An 11,413-nucleotide genomic window follows, 5' to 3' on the forward strand; every position below is an offset into this window, starting at 1 on the left:
CATTACAGATAATTGTATGTGTGGGGTACAGAGATGGGGTAGTCATTCAAAAATCATGTTAAACACCATTATTGCATACAGGGTTAGTCCATGCAACTCCTTGTGACTTGTCAAGACAAAACAAAGGGGCTTACTTATTGACTCAAGACATTTCAGCTTTATTTTGTATTCATTTCTAATCATGTATTCCACTTCGGGGTAGTATGGGGTAATGTGTGTAGATTAGTGACAAAATCTAAATGTAATCAATTTTAAATTCAGGTTGTAACACAAATGTGGAAAAGGTCAAGGGGTGTGAATACTTTCTGAAGGCACTGTATGCCATCTCTCTCATGACCGCCTGCTAGCAAGATTGTCATGTCATCATATTCAGGAGGCCAGACCATGCTCTTAACCTCTTGCACAGCTAAAACCTCTTATTAACTTAACTGAGATGCTAACATTGTTGCTCTTCTGTCTACCTATGAAACCATTTGAGACCTGTTTCAGGAAACTAGGCGTATGTCGCGGGTCACTACTTCACAGGAGAGCAGTTTGAACATTAACATTTTATTTTTATCAAAATGTGTTTGGCAGAAATGTCTTCTCGAACATGTGAACTTTAACATGCCAATGCCTAAATAACAAACTTGTATGCCATCTGTAAATACAAATACAATTGTTAAATTACCAGCCTAGATGGTTTAGTCACAGAAAAACAGCAACCATCGCACTAGCCTTGATTGGCTGAGATAACGAGTGGGCTGGACATGCCAAGAGATGAGTTTGGATTGGTCTGTTATAGAGCACGCTTCTGTCTATTTGAGGTGGTTAGTATGTCTTGGTAATCGTGTCTAAAGCAGCTTTTAAAAAAATGTATCATGCCGTAAAACTGCATAAGTGTTGCTCTCCACTTTCTGGAGGACCGAGTTTTGAAATCAGTGGAATTCGAGTATGATAGATAAGATGGAGAAAACACCTGTCTCCGGATTACATCTTCAAACTAAGGGCAACCATGGCATCACACAGGAGACATGTCCATCCATGAATGATGTTAACGGGTAGGATACATTTCTAATTTTAACAGAAAGTGGTTTCATTTCAAGTTAAAGTGAACTGTTAGCTAGCTAGCTAACGTTACGTGTATGATCCTATTATTCATATCTCAGAGCCATTTGCTTGGTTAGCTATAGCCTAATGTTAGCTAGCTATGATTGAACCATTTTCTCAGTACTTTGTTGAAGCACCTTTGGCAGCGATTACAGCGTTGAGTCTTCTTGGGTATGACACTAGAAGATGGGCATACCTGTATTTGGGTAGTTTCTCCCATTCTTCATTGCAGAAACTCTCAAGCTGTCAGCTTGGATGGGGAGCTTTGCTGCAAAGCTATTTTCAGGTCTCTCCAGAGATGTTCGATTGGGTTAAAGTCTGGGCTCTCTGTATTTTACTCAGTTCAACTTTCCCTTGATCCTGTCTGCCAGGACTTGCCACTGAAAAACACAGTCCCACAGCATGCTGCTGCCACCATTCTTCACCGTAGGGATGGTGCCAAAGAGTTCAATCTTGGTTGCATCAGAACAAATAATCTGGTTTCTCATGGTCAGAGACCTTTAGGTGCCTATCGGCAAACTCCAAGCGGGCTGCCAATTGACTTTCACTGAGGAGTGGCTTCCGTCTGGCCACTCTACCATAAAGGCCTGATTGGTGGACTGCTGCAGAGATTGTTGTCCTTCTGGACATTTCTCCCATCTCCACAGAGCAACTCTGGAGCTCTGTCAGAGTGACCATCGGGTTCTTGGTCACCTCCCTGACCAAGGCCCTTCTCCCCCGATTTCTCCATTTGGCCGGGCAGCCAGCTCTAGGAAGAGTGTTGGTGGTTCCAAACTTCTTCCATTTAAGAATGATGGAGGCCACTGTGTTCTTCAATGCTGCAGAAATGTTTTAGTACTCTTCCCCAGATCTGTGCCCCAACACAATCCTGTTTCAGAGCTCTACGGTCAATTCCTTCGACCTCAAGGCTTGGTTTTTGCGCTGACATGCACTCAACAGGTGTCTGCTTTTACAAATCAAGTCCAGGTGGACTCCAATCAAGTTGAAGAAACATATCAAGAATGATCAATGGAAACAAGAGGCACCTGAGCTCAATTTTGAGTTTCATAGCAAGGGTCTGAATACTTATGTAAATAAGGTATGTTTATTTTATTTTTAATAAATTAGCAAAAGTGTGTGTAGATTGATAAGGAATAAAATATTTTATACATTTTAGAATAAGGCTGAAACGTAACAAAATGTGGAAAAAGAGAAGGGGTCTGAATACTTTCAGAATGAACTGTATATTGTGTTATTTTATGGCTGGTTATGAAACCTACAGAAGTGTCAAAACCCACATTTATTCAAATGAGTTTGCTCCATGTCAAGAAGTTTCCTTTTCGTTTGAAAGTTTGTTTCTTAAATCCTTTGTTGTTGAAATGGATAATTTAGTCAGTTTTTTGTTGTTGTTACTTGTAGAAAATACACTTTTACAAAATCTGCAACAGAATGACCGCAATTGAATTGGCTAAAATGGGAAATTATAGTTTGTTAAATAAAACATAAAACAAACCTTCTGTTGACACGTAGGCTATGGTGTAATGGAATGTTTTCCCTGGTGTGGTAGGTTTTGACAAATGTGACATAAACAGCCATAAAACAACACAATATATGTCACAACAGGTCTAAATATATGGGTCATGACAGTGTTATGACCATATTAAAACAGTTTATGACAAGTCATAACATGTTATGATGCTGGGTGTCACAAAGTGTTACCCAATAGAAGAGAGGGCTTCGACGAGCAGGTGTCCACATACTTTTGGTCATGTAGTGTACAACGAAACAGAATGAAGACATGAACAAGTGTAATACTGACTTTGTGATAGGTTTCATTATCAACACCAACAAATATTGTAGTTAAGTGCTGTGCTAATTATGCCAAATCCCTTGAGGGTTTAAAGCTCAAAGGCCTGAATTGAGAATTACGCATTAATAAAAATCTATCTAGTGACAAAATTACTTACATGAAGTCATATTTTTAATTGAAATACTGGGTAAAACAAAGACCCACTAACAGTAGACATAATCAACGTTTTGTTCTTGCCCTTCATATCAAATATTCAGTAGGCCTCAATACACAGACAGCGATTGAACACTGCAAGGCATATACTGTCGTTCTTTCTCAAAGGCAACAGGAAATAAACCCTCGCTTCGATGACCACTTAATTTGTGTGTCCCCCTCCCACCCTCCTCTTCTCTGATCCAATCAGCACAATCGGTGCTTATGATAACAAGGAACAAGAGGATGAGGGAATGCGGTAGCGCACCATAGGGCCCATCCGCACAATTATTTCCCCTTTTTCCTAAAGCCTCCCATGATTGAGCTACTGTGCGACACTAAACATAATTATTTCTCATTCATTAACTCCGGCTCAGATCTTACACCACGCGTCCTGGCATCTCTCCCCTCCTGTCCTCTGCATTAGTGTATTGCCGTCTGGATTAGTGTGGGGGGTGGGGACGGAGAACGCAGCGGTGACCACGTGATGCTAGCGTCCATGATTTCATTTAGCTGTTCGCCCTTCACGCCTCTAAGCCTGTGCTTCATGACAGCAATAGCGTCTCAAATGGCACCATATTCTGTATATAGTGCACTTCTAATGACCAGGGCCCCATGGGACTTAGTCAATAGTACTGCACTATATAGGGAATAGGGTGCTTTTTGGGACGCATGCAACATTACAGAATCCTTGTCAGTGGGAATCTATGATAGTATTGGATGGATCAGTTAGGCTCTAGTTCGAAGGCTTTTTAGAGAGCGGAGCACCAAGATGGATGCAGTCACTGATTCCAAATCAACTTGGTGATGGTGCTGACGGCCTTATCATAGGCGTCTTTGGCTAATCTTTTGAGGCAACACTGCTTTTGCTACAGAAGATGATTAACCATGCTGTGCTTTTGATCACTTTGAGACAGCTTACATTATACACAGCTAGATGTCTACTGAAGCAATACTAGCTAAGTGAAAGGTGCAAGTGCAAGGTCACTTTCTTCACTACATTGCCACATGGTTTTGGTCTACCTTTAGACGGACTCTGATCCAACCACCAATGAAACATCTTCTGTCTCAAGTAGTTCAAACTGCCCTTGTGTCACAACACTGAATCCAGCGGTAATCTGACATTGGATTCACCTTCTGTCCTTGGATCACAATCAAACATTCAGAAGCAAACCGAAGTAGTCCTCTACCACTTATTTGCACTGAAGGGATTGTAGGGTGTCACCTCGATTTTGACTTTGAAACAAGCCATTCAAAGAATACTGAAGGATGTATGGGTTAAAAAAGACGGGGCTCAATTCAATTCCAATTAAACTGATTTCAGGAAATGAATTATATTATGAATTCCAGTTCCAGAACTAAAGAGCCAGTTATTTTTCTTATTTCTTTTTCCATCAATTTCTAAATTGGAATATCAATGAAACTCCCGGGTTGATAGAATTGACATGGAATTGTCATAGTCAATACTCAGAAAATCACTTTGCTAGGCCCTGGCCTGATGGCTGCAGGGGGCATGTGGGGGTGTGAGTTGTCCTGTGAGGGGGTGGTTTGTTCAGATGTGTCCAATCGATATGAGTTTGAGCCCTCTCTTCTAGTGGGTTGTTAGTGCCTCCGCTGGCTCTGCCGCTAGCCAGCAGTTCCAATCAATATGGTGCCTGGTGCTGTAGCCACCGCTTCCCATTGGGTGTCAGCCATCTGACACACTTTCTCCTACTGACCCTGTACTGGGAAAACGACAGGGTGCTGCTATTCTCTTTTCCACATTGTCGCAAATAGTTTTTTGATCGTTTGGGGACTCCTTATCCCCCCACAATATGTTATTAGGGGAATAGCTGTTAATGTCACTACAGGGATTGTTGTTCAAACTTTTCTCTGACACAGGCCATTGGCATTTTTTGTTGACATTAAGTCAGAGATTCACTTAAATATGAGGGAATTGGAATAACCCTCAGATTACAATACCAATTCCTACTCACAAGGTTAAGTTGTTTTAGAATACCATTCTGTAGGCAGCAGGATAGTGTATATATTGAGGCAGAGGTTTCACCTGAGGAGTGAGGTGGACGACCCTCATAATAATTTATCAAATGTGGAAACTCACAAAGGGAATGCACTCACTAAGTGGAAACTCGCAGTGGAAAGTCAAAGTAGAAATTCACAAAGGGGAAAGACAGTGGAAACTCACAAAGTGGAAACTCACAGTTGGTGATGTCAGGCGGGGCGAAACTGTCATTCATGAAGACACTGTTGGGTTTTGCTACTTTCAAGTAGACCACGTCGGGGGTGTTTTTCAAGGCAGTCACAGCGTGTTCGTGACTCACCTCCTCAAGGCAAGCACTGTTCACCTGCACAGAGACAGATATACACACACGTTGTATGGACCACTCGGACAAGTTTACACTTATTGATGTGAGATCAAACTTGAATGTACACATTTGTAAAACACAGTTAAAGCGGCAATCAGCAGTTGAAAGAAGCAAACTCCCCACTCGTTTTGGTAAAAAGCTGAGGGATAGAGCTGGAGAAATGTAACCACTCAAATTCATAGACAACGCAATGTATGCAAGAACTGAGCATTCATGATATTAACATTATAGTTTGAACCATTGTTGCATTAGATGCGTCTCAATCCAAACGCATCCGCTGATGTCGCACTTCCACATCTGCGATAAAGGGTGAGAACTAGAGCGGTGTTTGTCATACCATGAGACATCTCAAAAAACTCTTCTCACAAAATTGTCTGTAGGGTCTGAATGGAGCAGGGCTTAGACTCTTATGGGTTGAATAAGCTTATATTTCGGGTTCTGATGGCAGTTGAACTAAAGTTCATGAGGCATTTCTAAGTTATATTCTTCAAGAATAAAGGAGAACATTGAATTAATTCAGAAGTTTAAAAAAAAACGAGGCATGTGCAGATTTCCACTTTAACTTCTTGGATATAGGGGGGCGCTATTTTAATTTTTGGATGAAAAACTTTCCCGTTTTAAACAAGATATTTTGTCACAAAAAGATGCTTGACTATGCATATAATTGACAGCTTTGGAAAGAAAACACCAAAACTGCAAAGATATTGTCTGTGAGTGCCACAGAACTGATGTTACAGGCGAAACCCAGATAAAGATCCAATCAGGAAGTGCCGCATTTTTTTTAAACAGCCTCATGCCAATGAGTCCTTATATGGCTGTGAAGCAGCTAGTAGTCAGCTTACGTTTTCCACGTTTTCCCCAGGGTGTCTGCAGCATTGTGACGTCTTTTTAGGCATTTCCATTGGAGAATGGCTGTAAGGGACCATATATAGCATGTGGTCACATGGTGTCTCTCGGAGAAAACGTTGCGTAAAATACTGAGGTAGCCATTTTTCCAATAGTTTCTTATGAGAAACCATCTGCCTCCACGGATATATTATTGAATACATATGTTAAAAACACTTTGAGGATGGATCCTAAACAACGTTTGCCGTGTTTCTGTCGATATTATGGACCAAATTTTGAAAAAGGTTTGGCGTTATAGTTGAAGTATTTTCGGTCGATTTCTCAGCCAAGCAGGATGAACAAACCACCGTTTTTCACCTCCAAAAATATTATTTTTGGGAAAAAGGAACATTTGCTATCTAACTGGGAGTCTCCTGAGTGAAAGCATCTGAAGTTCTTCAAAGGTAAATTATTTAATTTGGTGGCTTTTCTTATTTTTGTGAAAATGTTGCCTGCTGCCAGCACAGCCTAGCATAGCATTTTGCCATGCTAAACTTACACAAATGCTTGTCTAGCGTTGGCTATAACGCATATTTTGAAAATCTGAGATGACAGTGTTGTTAACAAAAGGCTAAGCATGTGTTTCAATATATGTATTTCATTTCATTTGCGATTTTCATGAATAGGAAAAGTTGCGTTATGGTAATGAGCTTGAGGCTATTATTACGCTCCCGGATACGGGATTGCTCGACGCTAGAGGTTAAAGGTGCACCCTCAAAACATATCATATGAACGTTATATTACAGGGAGCTGCACACTCAAATATGGAACCACCACAGTACCAGTAACATAAAAAACAAATGTGTCAAAAAAACTCACCACCAATCCTGTCTCATGGAAATGGTGAAGCCTTAATGCAAGGGCTCTGAGGTACTTAATTAGTTACTCGTTGATGTATCTGTAATAATGACCATGTAACTAAATGAGTGGAATGAAGGACGATGGAAATGGAAATAGTGATCTTACAGCCAGAAGTTTGTCTCCTATCTGTAGCCTCCCGTCTTTGTGCGCAGCTCCTCCTTCGATGATTTTGGTGACGTAGATGCTGTTGTCCCCTGGGATGTGCTGGTTCCCCACTCCCCCTGCTATACTGAAACCAAGACCTGGACGAGACAAGAGGAGAATTTTCATAACGTTAACCAATCTGTGAAATCAAATATGTATGCTGAAAAAAAAGTCACACTCACTGTATTAGCATAACAATAATGAAATTCCCATCACCAGCAAACAATATAAATCACAGGGAAAAAGTGTTTTTCTGATATGTTTCCTAGGAATCCGAGGCATTGTTCTCTTGCCTGTAAAATCATATGGCAATGAGGGATTTTAACTAAAGCTACTTTGCTAAAAAGAGGAAAGAAACAAAACAAATCCACACAGCCAGTGCTACATTCCTTTGACCAGGTTAACCTCAATAAAAGCATGAAATACACATGACAGCTGGTGTTAAACTAAAGTAATGAATAAGAAGGTGAGGCGCAACAGTCGCCATTAAATATATATTTAACTTGATAAAGAATAAAACGTGGTGTGACATTTAAACAGACATTCACCAGACACTAAACTACAGTAAAAAATGATGTTGGGCTGACAATCATAAGCTACAGTGTTATCAAAGTAACATGTTTACAGTTATAAATCAGACCTGTCCTGAAACTGTGCGCACATGAATAATTATTAAAACTTTGCTTGAAAAACACCCATCATTCATCTTTTATGCTGACAAAAAGTATTGGAATTAGGTCATGGCAGTTTGTAAAGGAAATAGCAATGGCGAACTTGATCAAAAGTCTCTGGAAGTGTTGCCAAATTTGATAACTTTTACTTCGACATTTGATGTGTCTGACATTTTCCGAAAAAAAAAAGAAAAAAAACTATTACAAAATGTTGTGGACCTGTAAACAGATAATTTGAATTCTATAATGTTTTGCGTTTACTTTTTCCAGAAACAAAATATGCTGCACTGTTAGAGCAAAATACATGAAATAGTGTATCTATTTACTACTGTAAAGTAGGCTACATCATGAGTATGAAACCATCACAGTTAGAAAAGGTAAAGAATTTATTTTGCAATGATCACTGAAATGAAATTGATAATAGATAGTTAGAAATAGCTATTGTGCAATGCAAAAAAATGCTTTTTTGTATTTTCAGTATATGTTTACCTAAAGTTTGCAGGAAGCTAAGCATATGCAAACTTAATATAATAATAATAATTATTATAATAATTATATTAAAAGTTTACATTTATAAAAACTAAACTTGACGTAGGTGGGATCTTATTATTTGGTGGGAGCTTAAATTAGTTGTATTTCACACATGTACAAGTTTGTATTATACACGTGTGAATTGGAAATGTGTTTTTTAGTCGTGAAACTTTTGCGTGAAAACTGGAGCATGCATGTTTTGTGGTATACTGTATACTTTAACCTCAATATACTTTAACCTCAATCATAGCTAGTTAGCTAATGTTATACTACATCCAAGGTCAATCTGATGACATCACAATGACGACAAAACGCTTTCCAACAAATTATTTGACTCCTTTAGAAATGTAATTGTATTCATCAGCGCCAATAACAATGCATTGAGTAGCCTAGAACATTCAGTCGGGACTCAAATTTCAAAAACAATATTTGGACGAAAAGTGCAACTCATTTTAAACAACTGTTGCAGTGGCTTAAACGAAGGGATGGAATGGGACAATGCTATGATTCTAAATAGCAGTGTCAAATATCCTCCTCACGCACTTCCATGTTGAGTCTCATTCTCTGCTTTATACACACGAATGATAAACACAGGTAATAATTTCGGAAACGGGGGCTTTTCCATTTGCGAGAGTGGAGACATTGAATCTGAATTTCCAACAATGAGAGATTTTTGTTCGAGTTAACTGAGATTAGTGACTGAATTTCTCATATACAGTGCATTCAGAAATTATTCAGACCGCTTCCCTATTTCCACAATGTTACCTTACAGCCTTAATCTAAAATGGATTAAATAAAATGTTCCTCAATCTACACACAATACCCCAGAATTACAAAGCGAAAACAGGTTTAGACATTTTTGCAAATAAAAAACAGATACCTTATTTACATAACGCTCTCCATCCAACCTGACAGAGCACGAGACGATCTGCAGAGAAGAATGGGAGAAACTCCCCAAATACAGGTGTGCCAAACTTCAACAAAGTACTGAGTAAAGGGTCTGGATACTTGTGATCAGTTTTTTATTTTATAAAATGTACACATATTTCTAAAAAAACAGTATTAGTTTGTTTTTGTGGGGTATTGTGTGTAGATTGATGAGGGAAAAAACAATTTAATACATTTTAGAAAATGGCTGTTAACCTAACAAAATTTGGAAAAAGTCAAGGTCTGATTAATTTCCGAAGGCACTGTATATACACAAGAGTATGTGGACACCCCTTCAAATGAGTAGATTCGGCTATTTCAGCCACACCCGTGGCTGACGTATAAAATTTAGCAAACAACCATGCAATCTCCATAGGTAAACATTGGCAGTAGAATGGCCTTATTTTAGCATGGTTTTATCTAGGCCTTAGTAATAATGATTGCGCTTATCAGGTAGCTAGCGCTAGCTAACGGTTCCACGTGGCTAGCAAGGTAGCTGGTTAGAGTAATCAGGTAGCTAGCTAACGCTGAACAGTCTACTTTTGGGCCCTACTTTGGGCCTTGAAATGTGTGGAGTACTACGGATGTGACAAATGAAAACATTTCTTAATGTTTAAACTGCCGTTATGGGTTTCCAGCTCAAACTATAAAACAAATTCATAAAATTCCACGTGAATTTACAATGCTGCTGCCAGAAACAGTTTGGGTCTCACGGTGCGTCCCATTCAGATGGTTAAGCATTGCACCCGTTGTACTATTACTGTACCTCAATTGCACCTAGCTAAGTTAGCACTTCCTTCTCAAAGTATTGCCATACAGGACTTTGTTGTTGTGCTTGCCTTTCTCTGCCATTTTTCCAACTGTTATCGATGATAACAGTTATCCTTGACTTCTTGCACATCGACTCCCGATGTCGACTCCCATTTCTGAGAGTCAAGATTCAATTCCACTAAGAATAGACTGCTATTATTCTGGATTTTTGGAACGGAGGAGACTGATTAGTTGCCGTACTTCTGAGAACAAACCTGTCACATCTTTCCAAGCGAGCTAGTGAGGGACAGCGAGAGAGCGGAGGCGCACAGTATAAGCAGGTAGACCACCAGGCAGGCAGACAGAAAGGTGCACTAGGCCTACAGTCCCTTCAGAAAGTATTCATACTGACTTATTCCACATGATGTTGTGTTACAGCCGGAACTAAAAAAGGATACATAAGTATTCAATACTAAAGCTGTGAGTCTTCCTGCTTAAGTCTAACTTTGCACAACAATATTTGCACATTATCCTTAAACTCTTCAAGCTCTGTCAAGTTGGTTGTTCATCACTGCTAGACAGTCTTGCCATAGATTTTAAGCCGATTTAAGTGAAAACTAACTAGGAACTCAGGAACATTCAAAGTCATCTTGGTAAGCATCTACAGAGTATATTTGGCCTTGTGTTTTAGGTTACTGTCCGGCTGAAAGGTGAATCTTTTTTTTGTGTGTTTTTTTTTATTAAGGATCCAAATTTAGTTTAAACCTCTAAAGTTGATTGACACTCCCTAGCGTCACACGGTGATACCATTTTGAATATTGAATAGCTCCCCATGTGTTTATTCTAGAGATGTTTCTTGTAGCAGCTGCAGCTCAATCCCCTCTTTAGAGCGACAAAGTTCTTGTGAAAGCAGTCTTTTTCTACACGAGAGGATCCGGACAAGAAAATGTCACGAAATTGTCTGTAAAACCTGAACCATTTGAGCTACAAACAAATAAGTCCCCACCAACAAAAGGTGACTCTCACGAGCACCAGTGTCGGTTGTTCTGCTCTACAACATCTACAAGCTTTACAGCAGAACTGTCTCGGATGTCGTCATTTCGAAGAGGGTTTCTCCCAAAACCAACTGTCCAGACTGAACCGTTGGAGCTACAAACTAATATGTCACCAATAAAAAGGGTAGGTTCTCACAAATATGAAATTGGTGG

At 39.6% G+C, this 11,413-nt stretch overlaps 1 protein-coding gene across 26 annotated transcripts in view; it reads right to left on the reverse strand.

The window, feature by feature from the left end:
* Positions 1-11,413, reverse strand: part of LOC139387551 (disks large homolog 1) — a 262,524-nt gene that overhangs the window by 86,123 nt on the left and 164,988 nt on the right. For 14 of the 26 annotated variants that reach the window (XM_071133865.1, XM_071133868.1, XM_071133866.1 and 11 more), the window contains 2 exons: positions 7,288-7,424; positions 5,271-5,415 (listed from right to left, as the gene is read on the reverse strand). In XM_071133865.1, the coding sequence (XP_070989966.1) occupies positions 5,271-5,415; positions 7,288-7,424 (282 nt within the window). Of the gene's footprint in view, positions 1-5,255; positions 5,416-7,287; positions 7,425-11,413 lie in introns of all 26 variants that reach the window. The other 12 variants (XR_011629189.1, XM_071133873.1, XM_071133870.1 and 9 more) reach the window with 1 other exon arrangement.

This window comes from Oncorhynchus clarkii, chromosome 28 (assembly GCF_045791955.1).
Source record: "Oncorhynchus clarkii lewisi isolate Uvic-CL-2024 chromosome 28, UVic_Ocla_1.0, whole genome shotgun sequence".
NCBI lineage: Eukaryota > Metazoa > Chordata > Actinopteri > Salmoniformes > Salmonidae > Oncorhynchus > Oncorhynchus clarkii.